At 45.9% G+C, this 20,603-nt stretch overlaps 1 protein-coding gene across 1 annotated transcript in view; it reads right to left on the bottom strand.

Moving 5' to 3' along the window:
- Positions 1-5,913: 5,913 nt before the first annotated feature.
- Positions 5,914-20,603, bottom strand: part of LOC106590617 (beta-1,4-mannosyl-glycoprotein 4-beta-N-acetylglucosaminyltransferase) — a 66,859-nt gene continuing 52,169 nt past the window's right edge. The window contains exons 2-7 of the mRNA XM_014181747.2: positions 18,158-18,236; positions 15,813-15,988; positions 15,471-15,639; positions 12,160-12,869; positions 11,468-11,777; positions 5,914-8,583 (exon numbers count right to left, since the gene is read on the bottom strand). Coding sequence (XP_014037222.1) covers positions 8,113-8,583; positions 11,468-11,777; positions 12,160-12,869; positions 15,471-15,639; positions 15,813-15,988; positions 18,158-18,235 — 1,914 coding nt within the window. The 5' untranslated portion in view covers position 18,236 and the 3' untranslated portion in view covers positions 5,914-8,112. The remainder of the gene's footprint in view (positions 8,584-11,467; positions 11,778-12,159; positions 12,870-15,470; positions 15,640-15,812; positions 15,989-18,157; positions 18,237-20,603) is intronic.

The following is a 20,603-nucleotide window of genomic DNA, read 5'->3' as shown; positions in this document are numbered from 1 at the left end:
TACAGGGGACTAGGGTGCTACCTGGGATGAAGACAGACATACGGCTGATATTCCTCAAAGCTTTTGGGCCATTACTCAAACCCTGTCATCAGACAGATATGAAATAGTATATTTCAGTGAAGGATAGGTACCCATTACATCTCCAGTCATCCCAAACCAGATATGATCTCTGAGTCCCAAACGGCCTGCTTTTCTCTATATAGTGCATTTTTTAGGACCAGGGCGAATAGGGCTTTGGTCAAAAGTAGTACACGGCGTAGGGAATAGGGTGCCATTTGAGGTGAGAACAATATGCCTGATGCACTAATGGATATATCTGCTGTTTAAACCAGTAGTCCATTAAATGGTGGATAATACAGGAACAATATTAGGCTTAGGTCAATGTTTGAATAAGATAAGGTAGCTAGGTAGGTCATGTTTTATGTCTGCATCCTATCCTATTCCCTACGGGCCCTGGTCAAAAGAAGTGCCCTAAATAGGGAATAGGGTGCCATTTGGGCTGAAGGTTACAGCCTAGCAGCGTAATACACATGTACCAGTGATGACGCAGGCTTAGACGTAGGGACCGTAATATGATACTATAGCCATTTTCCAATGCGTCATATGAAGCACACATACTCACGCACGCACACACAAGCAAACACACTCTTGGACTCATACCTTAGATTTAACTGCATGGCCGCACGCCTATCTCTCCTCAGAGCTCAAATATTCTCTCTTTCTCTCTCCTGCTCTCTTCTCTGTTTACAAAAGACAACAGAGGAGTAATTGGATGGATTTTTGCCTTAGCACAAACAGCAACAATGGCTGCCACAACAGAGACCACACCATTACTATGACAAGAACCAGGGATAGGAGAGAGAGAGAGGGAGGAAGGGGGGACTGGGGGAGAGAGAGAGAGTGTAAGGGTGGGAAGGAGAGAAAGAGAGGGCGGGAAGGAGGGGGGGAGGGAGAGAGAGGGGACATTCCGCATGAAACTGAAACAAAAAAAAGACCATGACCTTTTGGAAAGAGAGGGAAGGAAGAAATAAAGAACCATTGTGACTGACCCCCTGCAGCCCAGACCTCTCCCCCTCCATTCCTCCCTCCATTCCTCCCTCTCTCTCTCCTCTCTGACTCCCACCTGACTAGAGGTGTATCCCAAATAGCACCCTATGAACTACAGTATCTCACAAAAGTGAGTACACCCCTCATATTTTTGTAAATATTTGAGTACATCTTTTCATGTGACAACACTGAAGAAATGACACTTTGCTACAATGTAAAGTAGTGAGTGTACAGCTTGTATAACAGTGTACATTTGCTGTCCCTTCAAAATAACTCAACACACAGCCATTCATGTCTAAACTGCTGGCAACAAAAGTGAGTACACCCCTAAGTGAATATGTCCAAATTTGGCCCAATTGGCCATTTTCCCTCCCCGGTGTCATGGGACTCGTTAGTGTTACAAGGTCTCAGGTGTGAATGGGGAGCAGGTGTGTTAAATTTGGTGTCATTGCTCTCACACTCCCTCAAACTGACTGGTCACTGGAAGTTCAACATGGCACCTCATGGCAAAGAACTCTCTGAGGATCTGAAAAAAAAGAATTGTTGCTCTACATAAAGATGGCCTGGGCTAAAAGAAGATTGCCAAGACCCTGAAACTGAGCTGCAGCACGGTGGCCAAGACCATACAGCGGTTTAACAGGACAGGTTCCACTCAGAACAGGCCTCGCCATGGTCGACCAAAGAAGTTGAGTGCACGTGCTCAGCGTCATATCCAGAGGTTGTCTTTGGGAAATAGACATATGAGTGCTGCCAGCATTGCTGCAGAGGTTGAAGGGGTCAGCCTGTCAGTGCTCAGACCATACGCCGCACACTGCATCAAATTGGTCTGCATGGCTGTCGTCCCAGCAGGAAGCCTCTTCTAAAGATGATGCACAAGAAAGCCCGCAAACTGTTTGCTGAAGACAAGCAGACTAAGGACCTGGATTACTGGAACCATGTCCTGTGGTCTGATGAGACCAAGATAAACTTATTTGGTTCAGATGGTGTCAAGCGTGTGTGGCGGCAACCAGGTAAGGAGTACAAAGACAAGTGTGTCTTGCCTACAGTCAAGCATGGTGGTGGGAGTGTCATGGTCTGGGGCTGCATGAGTGCTGCCGGCACTGGGGAGCTACAGTTCATTGAGGGAACCATGAATGCCAACATGTACTGTGACATACTGAAGCAGAGCATGATCCCCTCCCTTCGGAGACTGGGCCGCAGGGCAGTATTCCAACATGATAACGACCCCAAACACACCTCCAAGACGACCACTGCCTTGCTAAAGAAGCTGAGGGTAAAGGTGATGGACTGGCCTAGCATGTCTCCAGACCTAAACCATATTGAGCATCTGTGGGGCATCCTCAAACGGAAGGTGGAGGAGTGCAAGGTCTCTCACATCCACCAGCTCCGTGATGTCGTCATGGAAGAGGACTCCAGTGGCAACCTGTGAAGCTCTGGTGAACTCCATGCCCAAGAGGGTTAAGGCAGTGCTGGAAAATGATGGTGGTCACACAAAATATTGACACTTTGGGCCCAATTTGGATATTTTCACTTAGGGGTGTACTCACTTTTGATGCCAGCGGTTTAGACATGAATGGCTGTGTGTTGAGTTATTTTGAGGGGACAGCAAATTTACACTGTTATACAAGCTGTACACTCACTACGTTACATTGTAGCAAAGTGTCATTTCTTCAGTGTTGTCACATGAAAAGACATACTCAGATATTTACAAAAATGTGAGGGGTGTACTCACTTTTGTGAGAGACTGTATATAGTGCACTACTGTTGACATGGGCAGACTCCGGCAGACTGCTATCTCAGAAAACCCAGGGATTTGAATTTCTGGATTTCTGAGGACAACCTTCAACATGATGATACAGGGTATAATACAATTCCTGTGAAGTAACATAGTCCAGACAGACACCTTATCTGGCAATGACTCATTCACACACATGTACACGCTCGCACAGACACAAACACACACTTGAAACCAGATGTGCAGAACCAGGCCCAGACAGGGAGCCTGAGGGCTGAGCTAACCCAACTGCATCACGACGGGGACTAAACACACAACACGCCCACCTGGGCTTTAAAGTTCCTTGGAAGTCTCAGATCAAGTTGTATTCATCATTCCATGTAATGATTCAACAATGAATGGAGTGAATAGAGAATTAATATATAGAGAGAGTCACACCTTCCTTCTGCACTAGCGGCTAACCACCCCACCACACACACTACACTAGACCAGTTATATAGAGGTGGTGTTATCATCCCACACTACACTAGACCAGTTATATAGAGGTTCTGTTATCATCCCACACTACACTAGACCAGTTATATAGAGGTGGTGTTATCATCCCACACTACACTAGACCAGTTATATAGAGGTGGTGTTATCATCCCACACTACACTAGACCAGTTATATAGAGGTGGTGTTATCATCCCACACTACACTAGACCAGTTATATAGAGGTGGTGTTATCATCCACACTACACTAGACCAGTTATATAGAGGTGGTGTTATCATCCCACACTACACTAGACCAGTTATATAGAGGTGGTGTTATCATCCCACACTACACTACACCAGTTATATAGAGGTGGTGTTATCATCCCACACTACACTACACCAGTTATATAGAGGTGGTGTTATCATCCCACACTACACTACACCAGTTATATAGAGGTGGTGTTATCATCCCACACTACACTACACCAGTTATATAGAGGTAGAGGTGGTGTGTTAGTTTGGTCACTGCTGTGCTGTTAGGTCCCGGCTATCTCTTTATTCTTGATTTATTTAGTCACATTTATAAACACATTCTCATTTACAGAAACGACCTGGGGAATAGTTACAGGGGATAGGAGGGGGGACAAATGAGCCAATTGGAAGCTGGAGATGATTAGGTGACCATGATGGTACGAGGGCCAGATTGGAACAGAGCCTGCAGTAAAATGGCCTTTCTCATTCTACTTCCCCTTGATGACCTAAGAGAATTTGGGAGATATGGAAAACCGACAGTATCCAGATTCAGGGTAAAAATCAATGTCGTTCTATTCCTGGTACAGTAGATATTGTATTATCTTTGCAAATGTATTTGTTTGAATCTGAGGTTGTAACCAAACTCACAGTATATTTCCTGGAATGTATGTCTGCTTTCTAAATGGGGAGTGGGCTCCCGAGTGGCACAGCAGGCTCAGGCACTGCATCTCAGTGCTAGAGGCGTCACTGCAGACCCTGGTTTGATCCCGGGCTATATCACAACCGGATGTGATCGGGAGTCCCATAGGGTGGTGCACAATTGGCCCAGCGTTGTCCGGGTTTTGGGAGGCCGGGGTAGGCCGTCATTGTATATAAGAATTTGTTCTTAACTGACTTTCCTAGTTAAATAAAGATTTTTTTAAAATTATAATCCTATTGCATACAGTTGAAGTTGGAAATGTACATACACCTTCGCCAAATACATTTAAACTCAGTTTTTCACAATTCCTGACATTTAATCCTAGTTAAAATTCCTTGCCTTAGGTCAGTTAGGATCAGCACTTTATTTTAAGAATGTGAAATGTCAGAATAATAGTAGAGAGAATGATTTATTTCATCTTTTATTTCTTTCATAACATTCCCAGTGGGTCAGAAGTTTACATACACTCAATTAGTATTTGGTAGCATTGCCTTTAAATAGTTTAACTTGGGTCAAATGTTTCGGTAGCCACAAGCTTCCCACAATAAGTTGGGTGAATTTTGGCCCATTCCTCCTGACAGAGCTGGTGTAACTGAGTCAGGTTCGAAGAACTCCTTGCTCGCACACACTTTTTCAGTTCTGCCCACAAATTGTCTATTGGATTGAGGTCAGGGCTTTGTGATGGCCAGTCCAATACCATGACTTTGTTGTCCTTAAGCCATTTTGCCACAACTTTGGAAGTATGCTTGGGGTCATTGTCCATTTGGAAGACCCATTTGCGATCAAGCTTTAACTTCCTGACTGATGTCTTGAGATGTTGCTTCAATATAGCCACATCATTTTCTTTCCTCATGATGCCATCTATTTTGTGAAGTGCACCAGTCCTTCCTGCAGCAAAGCACCTCCACAACATGATGCTGCCACCCCCGTGCTTCACGGTTGGCATGGTGTTCTTCGGCTTGCAAGTCTCTCCCTTTTTCCTCCAAACATAACGATGGTCATTATGGCCAAACAGTTCTATTTTTGTTTCATCAGACCAGAAGACATTTCTCCAAAAAGTACGATCTTTGTCCCCATGTGCAGTTGCAAACCGTAGTCTGGCTTTTTTATGGCGGTTTTGGAGCAGTGGCTTCTTCCTTTCTGAGTGACCTTTCAGGTTATGTCGAAATAGGACTCGGTTTACTGTGGATATAGATACTTTTGTACCTGTTTCCTCCAGCATCTTCACAAGGTCCTTTGCTGTTGTTCTGGGATTGGTTTGTACTTTTCGCACCAAAGTACGTTCACCTCTAGGAGAAATCAGCCTCCTTCCTGAGCAGTATGATGGCTGCGTGGTCCCATGGTGTTTATACTTTTGTACTATTGTTTGTACAGATGAACGTGGTACCTTCAGATGTTTGGAAATTGCTCCCAAGGGTGAACCAGACTTGTGGAGGTCTACAATTTTTTTTCTGAGGTCTTGGCTGATTTCTTTTGATTTTCCCATGATGTCAAGCAAAGAGGCCCTGAGTTTGAAGGTAGGCCTTGAAATACATCCACAGGTACACCTCCAATTGACTCAAATTATGTCAATTAGCCTATCAGAAGCTTCTAAAGCCATGACAAAAAAATTCTGGAATTTTCCAAGCTGTTTAAAGGCACAGTCAACTTAGTGTAAGTAAACTTCTGACCCACTGGAATTGTGATACATTGAATTATATGTGAAATAATCTGTCTGTAAACAGTTGTTGGAAAAATTACTTGTGTCATGCACAAAGTAGATGTCCTAACCGACTTGCCAAAACTATAGTTTGTTAACAAGAAATTGGTGGTTGAAAAACGAGTTTTAATGACTCCAACCTAAGTGTATGTAAACTTCCGACTTCAACTGTATATAGTGCACTACTTTTGACCAGGTCCCATAGTGCACTATGTAGGGAGTAGGACGCCATTTGAGACACATCCTATCTCACTAAAATCAATCATTCTTTATCTCTGTCTCGGACTATCATATGACATCGTCAAAATGCCCATCATGCCTCAGTGTTCTGTTTACCACCACAAGGGTTCCGTCTATTGCAGAGGCAGGGCATCACCACGGTAACATCAGAGAGCGCGAGAGAGAGCTAGGGCTGGGCTCTAGTCAGCCTAGTCAAGAGACTGCATGATTAACACCATGATCTGTCTATGCAATCGGGACTGTAGGGAGAGATGTAGAGATAGGAGGAAGCAGGGGAAAGAGAGAGAGAGAAGGAGGCGGGAGAGGGAGTAAGAGAGAGAATGAATGAGATACAGAGAGACACACAGAAAGAGAAGGAAGAGAGAGAGAGGGAGAGAGAAGGAAGAGGGGAGGGAGAGTGAAAGAGAGGGAGAAGGAAAGGAGAGGGAGAGAGAGAGAGCCAGAGAGAGAAAGAAGGGAGATAAATGAGTCAGGGGAGTAAACTACATTTGGTTAAAGTTACATTCTCCTGAGGATAAAAGAAGGGAACATACACACAGTGCTGCTGTAGATTTCCTTCCCTTTCTCTCTAAAGACTCAGTGACCTAACTTGAACGCAGCTCACCCTCCTCCCTCATCACCCCCTTTCTCTCTTCCCTCTCCTCCCTTTCCGCCACCCCCCCCCCCTCTCTCGTTACCATGGCAACGTGGGCGGCACATTTCTGCTCGAGCAATCAAGTGACCTTTTTTTTACCGGACCGAGTAAGAGAGAGAAAGAAAGAGGGACAGAGGGGAGGGAGACGGAGAGAGAAGATGCAGTAGAGAAGGCAAGCTAGAGAAACCGAAAGAGAGGAAGAGAGAGAGAGAGTCAACCAGAATTTTTTGTTTAAATCTTTGTCTTTATAGGCCACATAGAACAACAATACACCTCCTGCTGTGCTGTACACAAGGCTATGGAGACGACATCACTTCATCATTCATTACTGTCTGTCTGTCTGTCTGTCTGTCTGTCTGTCTGTCTGTCTGTCTGTCTGTCTGTCTGTCTGTCTGTCTGCAGAGGAGGACTGTCACCCAGTTATACACACACACATATTGTGTTCTGACCTTTCAGGATCGCACACCCCAGTGCACACGTGCGCGCATGCACACAGATTAACACATAAACACACACACACACACACACACACACACCTCACAGAGTGTTAGCGGTTTGCAGCAACAGATGCAGAAGTCCCATTCCATGTGTGTAAAGTTAACCAAGAGTTTCTACAACGATTCAGGCTTTTCTCTTGTCAGTTCATTTGCTAGCAAGCCAAAATATTAACCATAAGAAAGCAATACACAGACTGCACTATATCTAACTCACATATGATGAGAGGAGAAAGTGTGTGTGTGTGTGTGTGTGTGTGTGTGTTAGCAGGGGTCACTAAAGACACAACAGGAAGGTATCCAACAGTGAGTGAGAATTCTGCGACGGGACGAGGGAGTGTCTGTGTCGCTATGACGATATGATGAAGTAAACATCAACAGAAACAAAAATGTAATCTTTTGCTTCCTTTTTCCACAGGTTTGCGATTCGCCTGTTTTGTCCCTCTGCCCTCACCGTACCAACCCAGCATAAAGGCCTGTCTGTCAGTCAGAACTAGGAAAGTAGTAGGTGAGGTTCAGAGGTTGATATAGAGAGCGTTTCTAGGGAGGACTATTTTGTCAGTAGTCAGTGGTCATTTCCCCCCAAAGCTGTTCCAATGTTCCCTTTTACCCAAAAATAAGGACTTTTTGTAGCTTGCGTTAGGTATCCTTCCAACGTCAGTGTTTTCCTCCTCCTGTATCCTTCCCCATCAGTGCTAAGGCTTTCCTTCCGTCTGTATCCTTCACCCATGAAGAGTGCTAATTTTGTTTCCATGTCCCTCTCCTTTGTGAGTCCCAGGGGCCCTCCTTCCTTACCCATTCACTTCCTTCAATTCTCTACCCCCCCCTCGAATTCGTTACCCCTCAATCATTTTATCATGTTTGACATACGGGTTCTCCAGAAGGTACAGGTACTTCTCATAATTCTCCAACATATACTTTGGGGCGTACATGTGCTCTTTGGGGTCCGAGGGGGGGTACTCCTGCACCGATCCATCGAACCAACCCCCCGTCCGGATCAGGTCCCGAATATAATTCAGATCCCGTTTGTCCTCGTAGTCGCCCCAACGCGGGAAGTCCCCGTTCTGGGCCGAGATCAGCTTAAAATGGATGCCCTCAGGGCTAAAGCACCAAGAACAGTGCCACCCAGCAAAGTGGAAGGGGCTTCCAACGGCCCACTGGACCAGGATGTGACCCGTGTCGTTCTCGTACTTCCTGAAACCGGGCATGGTGTAGTATTCCCTGCGCCGGAGACGTATCCCATCGGCATCGTAGACGTCTCGGAGCATTCCGACCGTGCATCCCGACACGACCTCCAACGACCCCAGCTAGAACAAGAAGGTGATACTTTATTGAGAAGGAATTTATCAAATCAAATGTTATTGGTCACATAAACATGGTTATCAGATGTTAATGCGAGTGTAGCGAAATGCTTGTGCTTCTAGTTCCGACCATGCAGTAATATCTACCAAGTAATCGAATAATTTCACAACAACTACCTTATACACACAAGTGTAAAGGAATGAATAAGAATATGTGCATATAAATATATGGATGAGTGTTTTTCTGCACCTAACCCCTCACATACTCTCACCCAACCCCTCACATACTCTCACCCAACCCCCCACATACGCTCACCCAACCCCTCACATTAGCACACACCCAACCCCTCAAATTAACACACACCCAACCCCTCACATTAACACACACCCATATACCCAACCCCTCACATTAACACACACCCATATACCCAACCCCTCACATTAACACACCCATATACCCAACCCCTCACATTAACACACCCATATACCCAACCTCTCACATTAGCACACACCCAACCCCACAAATTAACATACACCCAACCCCTCACATTAACACACCCATATACCCAACCCCTCACATTAGCACACACCCAACCCCTCACATTAACATACACCCAACCCCTCACATTAACACATACATACACCCAACCCCTCATATTAACACATACATACACCCAACCCCTCATATTAACACATACATACGCCCAACCCCTCATATTAACACATACATACACCCAACCCCTCACATTAACACACACATACGCCCAACCCCTCATATTAAGGGGCGGCAGGTAGCCTAGTGGTTAGAGCACTGGACTAGTAACCGAAAGGTTGCAAGATCGAATCCCTGAGCTGACAAGGTTAAAATCTGTTGTTCTGCCCCTGAACAAGGCAGTTAATCCACTGTTCCTAGGCTTTCATTGAAAATAAGAGTTTGTTCTTAACTGACTTGCCTAGTTAAATAAAGGTAAAATTAAAAACAATTTTTTAAATTAAATTAAGACATACACACAAGCCCTCTGATACATGCACACACATACAGTGCATTTGGAAAGTATTCAGACCCCTTCACTTTTTCCACATTACAGCCTTATTCTAAAATGTATTAAATAAAAAATGTTCCTCATCAATCTACACACCCCATAATGACAAAGCGAAAACAAGTTTTTAGAAATGTTTGTAAAAAAACTAAAACAGAAATACCTTATTTACATAACAATTCAGACCATTTGCTATGAGACTTGAAATTGAGCTCAGGTGCATCCTGTTTCCATTGATCATCCTTGAGATGTTTCTACAACTTGATTGGAGTCCACCTGGGGTAAATTTAATTGATTGGACATGATTTGGAAAGGCACACACCTGTCTATATAAGGTGCCACAGTCGACAGTGCATGTCAGAGCAAAAACCAAGCCATGAAGTCGAAGGAATTGTCCGTAGAGCTCCGAGACAGGATTGTGTCGATACACAGATCTGGGGAAGTGTACCAAAACATTTCTGCAGCATTGAAGGTCCCCAAGAACACAGTGGCCTCCCTCATTCTTAAATTGAAGAAGTTTGGAACCACAAGACTCTTACTAGAGCTGGCCGCCCAGCCAAACTGAGAAATCGGAGGAGAAGATCCTTGGTCTGAGAGGTGACCAAGAACCCGATGGTCACTCAGAGCTGCAGAGTTCCTGGAGCTCCTTCCAGAAGGACAACCATCTCTGCAGCACTCCACCAATCAGGCCTTTATGGTAGATTGGCCAGACAGAAGCCACTCCTCAGTAAAAGGCACATGACAGCCCGCTTGGAGTTTGCCAAAAGGTACCTAAAGGACTCTCAGACCATGAGAAACAAGATTCTCTGGTCTGATGAGACCAAGATTGAACTTTCTGGCCTGAATGCCAAGCATCACACCTGGAGGAAACCTGGCACCATCCCTACGGTGAAGCATAGTGGTGGCAGCATCATGCTGTGGGGATGTTTTTCAGCGGCAGAGACTGGGAGACTAGTCAGGATAGAGAGAAAGATGAACGAAGAAAAGTACAGAGAGACCCTTGATGAAAACCTGCTCCAGGGTGCTCAGGTCCTCAGACTGGGATGATGGTTCACCTTCCAATATGACAACGGCTCTAAGCACAGAGCCAAGACAACGCAGGAGTGGCTTCGGGACAAGTCTCTGAATGTCCTTGAGTGGCCCAGCCAGAGCCCCGACTTGAACCCGATGGAACATCTCTGGAGAGACCTGAAAATAGCTGTGCAGTGACGCTCCCCATCCAAACTGACAGAGCTTGAGAGGATCTGCAGAGAAGAATGGGAGAAACTCCCCAAGTACAGGTGTGGCAAGCTTGTAGCATCATACCCAAGAAGACTCAAGGCTGTAATCGCTGCCAAAGGTGCTTCAGCAAAGTATTGGATAAAGGGTATGAATACTTATGTAAATGTCACATTTCAGTTTATTATATTTGATAGATTTTCTAAAATAAAAAATAAAATGAGTTTTTGCTTTGTCATTATGTGGTATTGTGTGTAGATTGATGAGGAACATTTTAGAATAAAGCTGTAACGTGGTAAAAAGTGAAGGGGTGTGTATACTTTCCGAATGCACGGTACAAATACCAGTAAGCAGCTTTAGGGGGTTAAGTGATCCTAAAAGCCAACCATAGCACTTAACAGGGACTGTATATCGTTTGAGTGGAATCCAATAGAGATCTTATCTTTCTAGGATCTGTCACTAACAACCCCCTAGTAGTCGGCTCAAATCCTGTTCGAAAAGATAAGATTAAAAAAACTTGATTGTCCATCAAGTTTACACAGGATACATTTTTTTCGCGCCTGGTTTGGGATTCGAACCAGCAACCTTCTGTTAACAAGCCCGCCCCTGTAACCTCTAACCCTCTAGGCTACCTGCTTCCAGAAGAACCCGTAGAGCGACTTCCTCATGTGGATGGCGAATGGTTCCGTCCACCCGTCGAACAGCTTGAGGAAAAGAAGTCCCTCGCGGGCGGGGATCTCATCGGCATCGTTGATGACGAAGACGTCGTCGGCACGTGATCCGGTCACCCTGGCCATGCCGTCGCGGGTCAGGTAGGTACGGAGGTAGTCATCAGCGATCCAGCCGTCCTGGCGCCCGCCGTCGGGAAAGTGGTCTAGGAAAACGTAGAGGATTTTGTGGCGCACGTAGTCGTAGGTTCCGTTCAGGAGGAGACGCAGGAACCTGGAGGGAGGGACAGATACAGACAGTGTGTCAACAGATACACTTAAACGAGTCTTTCAGGAGAGAGAGACGTAGAGAAGACAGACACACAGAAGGCAAGCCAGCCAGATGGACAGACAGCCAGCCAGATGGACAGACAGACAGCTAGCCAGCCAGATGGAAAGCCAGCCAGATGGACAGCCAGCCAGATGGACAGCCAGCCAGATGGACAGTCAGCCAGCCAGCCAGATGGACAAACAGATAGCCAGCCATCTCATCATCCTGTCCACTCGTCGAAGTGGTCATCTCTCTCCGTCGGAGGTGAAGTTGGAGGCAAACAGACACAAAGCCAGCAAGACAGACAGACAGACAGACAGAAGCATATATAGCTATGTCCACTCACCGTAGTGGTCTTCTCTCTCCGTAGGCGGTGAAGTTAGACTCACACACCAGGAACAGATCCACAGCATGGGCCAACTCGTGGAACCTCACGTGGAGAAGATCAAACTCATGGTTCACGTTGATGGCATTGATCACCCTCCTGGGTCTCTCTCTGGGCGTCAGTCTCTCCTTAGTGGGCAGGTTAGAGTGGTAGACCATGGTAGGTACCCCACAGTAGGGCCCGTGCCACCCCGGCCGACACACACATTTTACCAGACGTTTGCCTCCTCGTCCTCTTGATTTGGCCTTGGGAGGCATGGAGGTGCCGGAGGACGACGGATGGAGTGGTTGTTGGTGGGATTGGTTCAGGACCGCCAAGGGCTTACGCTGCCCAGGGGAGCCTGCTCGAGATCCTACCTCAGTACCAGTCACAGTAGGCCCCCCGGGTCGTGCCGCGTCATCCCTGGGGGTGGCGACCTCCGTCCCCTGGCGGAAGCAGAGGGCTCCGGCTTTAGTGCGGACGAAGTAGGAGGTGGGGTCGTCCTGGAGCTGGTGGGTGCGGGTGTGGATGTCGCCCAGGGTTTCTAAGGGGTCCGGGGATGAGGCCTTGGAGGGCACCACCTGGTCATCAATCCCAGCCGAGGCCTTTTCCTCTGGGGCGTAAGGTCTGACAAGGTGGGCTGGGTGGCTGGGGTACCAGGGCTTGAAGTGAAGGTCCTCACCTTCACGCTCCTGAGGAAGACAAGGCAAAGAGGGGACTGTTTAGCACTTTACTTGTCCTCAAAGATCAATCTAGAGAAAGTTTATTAGGGCTCTTTACATTCTGCATCGCTGAAGGGTTACAGATAGAAATGTAATTTCCGATTGAGCCAGCATATGCAGTATTTACCATGAAAACAGTCTGCTCTATTGCGGGAACATTGCCTTTAATTCTTAGGGATAGGCATCCCGTCAACAGGGAAATCATGCTGATCAAATCAAATGTAATTTGTCACAAGCACCGAATACGACAGGTGTAGGTAGTCCTTACTGTGAAATACTTACTTACAAGCCCTTAACCAACAATTCAGTTTTAAGAAAATGATTTACTAAATAAACTAAAAAGTTACACAATAAATTAACAATAATGAGGCTATATACAGGGGGTCAATATGCGTGGGTACAGGTTCGTTGAGGTAATTTGTACATGTAGGTAGGGGTAAAGTGAATATGTATAGATAATAAACACTGAGTACCAGCAGTGTAAAAACAAGGGGGGGGTCAATGTAAATAGTCCGGGTGGCCATTTGATTAATTGTTCAGCAGTCTTATGTTTGGGGGTAGATGCTGTTAAGAAGCCTTTTGGACCTAGACTTGACGCTCCGGTACCACTTCCTGTACGGTAGCAGAGAGAACAGTCTATGACAGGAGTGGCTGGAGTCTGACAATTGTTTGGGCTTTCCTCTGACACCGCCTAGTATATAGGTCCTGGATGGCAGGAAGCTTGGCCCCAGTGATGTACTGAGCCGTATGCACTACCCTCTGTAGCGCTTGGTCGGATGCCGAGCAGTTGCCAAACCAGGCGGCGATGCAACCTGTCTGGATGCTCTCGATGGTGCAGCTGTAGACTTTCTTGGTGTGTTTGGACCATGATAGTTTGTTGGTGATGTGGACACCAAGGAACTTGAAACTCTCGACCCACTGCACTACAGCCCTGTCGATGTGAATGGGGGCGTGTTCAGCCCTCTTATTCCTGTAGTCCACGATCATCTCCTTTGTGTTGGTCACGTTGAGGGAGAGGTTGTTGTCATCTCTGAGCTCCTCCCTATAGGCTGTCTCATCGTTGTCGGTGATCAGGCCTGCCACCGTTGTGTTGTCAGCAAACTTAATGATGGTGTTGGAGTCATGCTTGGCCACGCAGTCGTGGGTGAACAAGGAGTACAGGAGGGGACTAAGCACCCACCCCTGGGGGCGGCCCGTCAGGAAGTCCAGGATCCAGTGATGGTCCAGTGATCCAGTGATGGTGATGAGCTTTGTGGGCACTATAGTGTTAAATGCTGAGCTGTACATCCGCAATACGGATTGAATAGAGCCCTTAGTGTTAACTGCTACTTTGTTGACATGCAATGACTCAGATTCCATTAAACTTTGCTCCTGACATTTAAAAGGAATAGCTTTAATGTTTGGACTGGAGGTAGACTACTGATGATAATAGTGTATTGACTGGAGTACACTGATGATAATAGTGTATTGACTGGAGGTACACTGATGATAATAGTGTATTGACTGGAGGTACACTGATGATAATGGTGTATTGACTGGAGGTAGACTACTGATGATAATGGTGTATAGACTGGAGGTAGACTACTGATGATAATGGTGTATTGACTGGAGGTAGACTACTGATGATAATGGTGTATTGACTGGAGGTAGACTACTGATGATAATGGTGTATTGACTGTAGGTAGACTACTGATGATAATGGTGCATTGACTGGAAGTACACTTATGATAATGGTGTATTGACTGTTGGATGACTACTGATGATAATGGTGTATTGACTGGATGTAGAATATTGTTGATGATGGTGTATTGACTGGAGGAAGACTACTGATGATAATGGTGTATTGACTGGAGGTAGACTACTATGATAATGGTGTATTGACTGGATAGAATACTGTTGATGATAGTGTATTGACTGGAAATAGACTACTGATGATAATGGTGTATTGACTGGAAATAGACTAATTATGATAATGATGTATTAACTGGAGGTAGACTACCAATGATAATGGTGTATTAACTGGAGGTAGACTACCAATGATAATGGCCTTGAGAACCGTTTCTAAAGACACTCTTTCTTATCACAGGTTCCAAAGCACTTTTATGCCCAGGGCCTGTATTCATAAAGCGTCTCAGTGTAGGAGTGCTGATCTAGGATCAGTTTACCCTTTTATATCATAATGAATATAATTATATGGACCGGTGGGGACCTGATCCAATATCATCACTACTACTCTGAGACGCTTTGTGGATACAGGCCCAGGCCTGATCATTGCCTTGAGGAGGGTTTCTAATACACAGCTAACATTTAGCCAACACCCTCGTTTAAGAACCTCAAACACATCCCAGCAGTGAGTAGTCAACACATCTGGCAGGAGATATCCCAGGCTCCCTAGCACTTCCATGACCAGGCATGATCACTGACTCGAGAACAGTTTCTAAGATCAACAGTTTGTAGCTCACACTCATGGCAGTATAGTCAACACAGTGTAGAGATTAGCCAAACTGTCAATCCTGAAAAGTCACAGTGAAGACAAGTAAAACAACCGACCGTTAAACCAAACTGTCTCACCTCGTTGGGATCCGTGTCCCTGTGTCTGGGTTCCTCCTCTGGTTGACCCCATGGTTGGGGCGCAGCAGGTTCCTCTCTCAGCCTCATCTCCACCCCACCTCCTCTTCCTCCTCCACCCCCTCCCCCAGGGCCTATAGCCCCTACGATCCGGGGCTTGGTGTCCGAGGGCCTGTAGGAACAAACAGAAATGTCATGTTGGTCAGAAAGGTCATGTTGTCATCAATCAATCAAAAGTATTTACAAAGCCCTACTTCATCAGTAGTCCCCATGTCTGTCATACAAAAACATCAATACACACACACACACACACACCCCCCCCCCATCCCTCCGACCCACACACACCTGAGGGCGGGCGGGGGTCCATCCTCCTGCCAGGCGGCGAAGTCAGACGACGAGGCAGCCGAGGTTAACGGTGTGCCCCCCCCCTCCCTCCAGAAGAAGCCTGTCACCATGATGAAGGACTTGATGTTGGGGTACGGGGCCGACAGCTCCTTGAGCAGGGATACGTAGTGCAGGGCCTGGAACAAATAGAATAGAATGACTTTATCAACAACAATTAAATTATAACTTTATTTCCCCCCCAGGAACTTACATTTTGGCATTGTGAATGAATTAATGAAAACATTTTATTTGACAAATATTTTAAAAACACATACAGAATAGCCTCAATTATTTATACAATTACAGTGGGGGAAAAAAGTATTTCATCCCCTGCTGATTTTGTACGTTTGCCCACTGACAAAGAAAGGATCAGTCTATAATTTTAATGGTAGGATTATTTGAACAGTGAGAGACAGAATAACAACAAAAATATCCAGAAAAACGCATGTCAACAATGTTATAAATTGATTTGCATTTTAATGAGGGAAATAAGTATTTGACCCCCTCTCAATCAGAAAGATTTCTGGCTCCCAGGTGTCTTTTATACAGGTAACGAGCTGAGATTAGGAGCACACTCTTAAAGGGAGTGCTCTTAACCGCAGCTTGTTACCTGTATAAAAGACACCTGTCCACAGAAGCAATCAATCAATCAGATTCCAAACTCTCCACCATGGCCAAGACCAAAGAGCTCTCCAAGCTCACAAGGCTGGAATGGGCTACAAGACCATCGCCAAGCAGCTTGGTGAGAAGGTGACAACATTTGGGCGATTATTCGCAAATGGAAGAAACACAAAATAACTGTCAATATCCCTCAGCCTGGGGCTCCATGCAAGATCTCACCTCGTGGAGTTGCAATGCTCATGAGAACGGTGAGGAATCAGCCCAGAACTACACGGGAGGATCTTGTCAATGATCTCAAGGCAGCTGGGACCATAGTCACCAAGAAAACAATTGGTAACACACTACGCCGTGAAGGACTGAAATCCTGCAGTGCCCGCAAGGTCCCCCTGCTCAAGAATACATATACATGCCCGTCTGAAGTTTGCCAATGAACATCTGAATGACTCAGAGGACAACTGGTGAAAGTGTTGTGGTCAGATGAGACCAAAATGGAGCTCTTTGACATCAACTCAACTCGCTGTGTTTGGAGGAGGAGGAATGCTGCCTATGACCCCAAGAACACCATCTCCACCGTCAAACATGGAAGTGGAAACATTATGCTTTGGGGGTGTTTTTCTGCTAAGGGGACAGGACAACTTCACCGCATCAAAGGGACGATGGACGGGGCCATGTACCGTCAAATCTTGGGTGAGAACCTCCTTCCCTCAGCCAGGGCATTGAAAATGGGTCGTGGATGGGTATTCCAGCATGACAATGACCCAAAACACACGGCCAAGGCAACAAAGGAGTGGCTCAAGAAGAAGCACATTAAGGTCTTGGAGTGGCCTAGCCAGTCTCCAGACCTTAATCCCATAGAAAATCTGTGGAGGGAGCTGAAGGTTCGAGTTGCCAAACGTCAGCCTCGAAACCTTAATGACTTGGAGAAGATCTGCAAAGAGGAGTGGGACAAAATCCCTCCTGAGATGTGTGCAAACCTGGTGGCCAACTACAAGAAACGTCTGACCTCTGTGATTGCCAACAAGGGTTTTGCCACCAAGTACTAAGTCATGTTTTGCAGAGGGGTCAAATACTTATTTCCCTCATTAAAATGCAAATCATTTTATAACATTTTTGACATGCGTTGTTCTGGATTTTTTTGTTGTTATTCTGTCTCACTGTTCAAATAAACCTACCATTATAATTATAGACTGATCATTTCTTTATAAGTGAGTAAACGTACAAAATCAGCAGGGGATCAAATACTTTCCCCCCCCCACTGTATACACACAGTAAAATGATTGAGAAAACACAACATCAGACGACTTACTTCCATTGTCGTCCTTGTTATTACATGAGCAACAATAGACAGCTTGGGCAAGACTGTCGGTACATTGGCACCTCACATTCAATTTCATTTAAAATACAATGAATATATACAATATAAAGATCTTAATTTGACCTGTATTGTCACAGCAAAAATTATCCTGAAGCAACAGAATTTAAAAGTTTAGTCCAAAATGTTGCCTGATTGGTGGTTAGGCTATTAGCTAGTCAAAATGAGGCCACATGAAGAGTGGAATACTGTTAGAGCAGGTGTCCAGTGCTTATCTGCATTTCCTGCGGGACAGGAAAAATTCTCAGCAGCAAAAGAGTGATCAAATTAAGATCCTACATCTGTAGGCTATACATATAGCAATATATTTTACCTTGTAATAGTGGAGGAAGGAGATGACACACAGGCCCACTGTGCACAGCAAGAACACTCTGTGACGTCGCATTTTCATCCTATAGGAAGAGAGGGAGAGAGAGAATTGACCAATGGGAGATGACACAGGCCATAAACATATCAACATGAACTGTGTACGGCAAGAATGTTGCTTTCTTTTCTTGTAGAGAAGGGGAGAGGAGGGGGGAGAGAAAGGAAGGGAAGGGGGAGAGACAGAGTCAAAGGTGAAAGAGATGGAAAGGGAGAAAGGAGAGGGAGAGAGAGAATGTGGGGAGGTAGCAAGATAGAAGAGGGTGAGTGGGGAGGAGAGAAAAAGAAAAAGAGATCCATTTTTTTTCATTCCTTTCATTATTCACTCATCCCTCTTTCCCCTGGAGGATTTCTACAGTAAACATCACCTAAGAAAGATCTCTTTTTTGATGACCATAATCTTCCTGAGTCTAAAGCAATGACATCATCAACCAATCAGCCAACTGTACATTTAATCTAATCCAATTTCTTCCTCGATTGGTTTATATAAAATATGTGGCCAAAACCTTGATCAACTCATTAAAATTCCTAAAAAACATCCAGAAAAAAACATCCCAAAATGTAAATGCGTCCCTTTCTAAAAACTTCAGAAAGTACATTGACTTTCATATCCTCCGAAAAAATAGGATTTTCTCTTATAACAGTTCAGTTCATATTCAGTTCATATTCAGGGCAGTCAGTGCTGACGATGCAACATCTATTCTTACATTTAATCCATCTTAATATTTTGTTTTAATACATCTCTCGCAGCCCACTTTAACCACACACAATGAAAGAAAGGGGGAAGAAGAGAGAGAGGTAGAATGGGAGAGAGAAAGAAAGAGAGATAGATTGATAGAGGGAGGCTGGGAGAGGGAGAAGAGTGAGAGACAGAGAGAGAGATAGAGGGAGAGAGACAGAGAGAAAGAGAAAGCAAGAGAGAGAGACAGAGCGAGTGAGAGAGAGAGAGTGAGAGTGTGTGAGAGAGAGAGAGAGAGAGAGAGAGAGAGAGAGAGAGAGAGAGAGAGAGAGAGAGAGAGAGAGAGAGAGCGAGAGTGAGGCAATCTGGCAGTTGTAACACACAATACCTAGTATGAATCTAAAGTAGCCTAGAAGCCTGTACAGGGCTACCTCAGGGATTCCACTGCTTTATCAAACTATGAACAGAACAGAGGAGAGAGTCGAGATGAGAATGAGAGGGGAAAACCAGGCGGAGGAAAAGGAGAATGGGAGAGGAGGAGGGATGGAGAGATGTGGTCCAGTGGAGGGAGGAAAAGTATGAACAAGGGACCAGCCAGAGGGAGGTAGGGAAAGAATGCCAAAAAAAATGGAAAAATTCAGTAAACCTCTCTGAGAAATGTCAGCGTTTTGCATTCCTGCTAAGAACAGGGAGATATATGCTGCTGACCCTTTATACGCTGACTTAAGGACAGTTTAGTGTTCTCCCTAAGGATGGAGGATAGGATATGGGGGAGGGAAAGCTGATACTAGATCTGTGCCTATGGGCCAGAAATCTATACAGGCTATCTCTGAGGTCACACACACACACACACACACACACACACACACACACACACACACACACACACACACACACACACACACACACACACACACACACACACACACACACACACACACACACACACACACACACACACACACACACACACACACACACAGAGTTCCATTCCACAAGGCTAATGCTACACTTGGCAGGACTACAAGCAACAACTGAGAGAGAGAGGAAGGGAGGGAGAGAGGAGGGGGGGAAGGAGAGAGGAATCAGTGTGGTGCTAGGGTGTGAGGTAGGGAGGTAGAGAGGGAGGTGGGGAGAAGGGAGAGATGGAGGAGAGGAGGGGTGGTTGAATCTGTGTGGTGCAAGGCAGTGAGGGAGTAGAGGAGGGGTGGTTGAATCTGTGTGGTGCAAGGCAGTGAGGGAGTAGAGGAGGGGTGGTTGAATCTGTGTGGTGCAAGGCAGTGAGGGAGTAGAGGAGGGGGGTTGAATCTGTGTGGTGCAAGGCAGTGAGGGAGTAGAGGAGGGGTGGTTGAATCTGTGTGGTGCAAGGCAGTGAGGGGAGTAGAGGAGGGGTGGTTGAATCTGTGTGGTGCAAGGCAGTGAGGGAGTAGAGGAGGGGTGGTTGAATCTGTGTGGTGCAAGGCAGTGAGGGAGTAGAGGAGGGGTGGTTGAATCTGTGTGGTGCAAGGCAGTGAGGGAGTAGAGGAGGGGGGGTTGAATCTGTGTGGTGCAAGGCAGTGAGGGAGTAGAGGAGGGGTGGTTGAATCTGTGTGGTGCAAGGCAGTGAGGGAGTAGAGGAGGGGTGGTTGAATCTGTGTGGTGCAAGGCAGTGAGGGAGTAGAGGAGGGGTGGTTGAATCTGTGTGGTGCAAGGCAGTGAGGGAGTAGAGGAGGGGTGG

This window comes from Salmo salar, chromosome ssa02 (genome assembly GCF_905237065.1).
Source record: "Salmo salar chromosome ssa02, Ssal_v3.1, whole genome shotgun sequence".
NCBI classification, from domain to species: Eukaryota; Metazoa; Chordata; class Actinopteri; order Salmoniformes; family Salmonidae; genus Salmo; species Salmo salar.
Note: the sequence above shows the minus strand (reverse complement) of the source record. Positions and strands in the feature narration are given on the sequence as shown.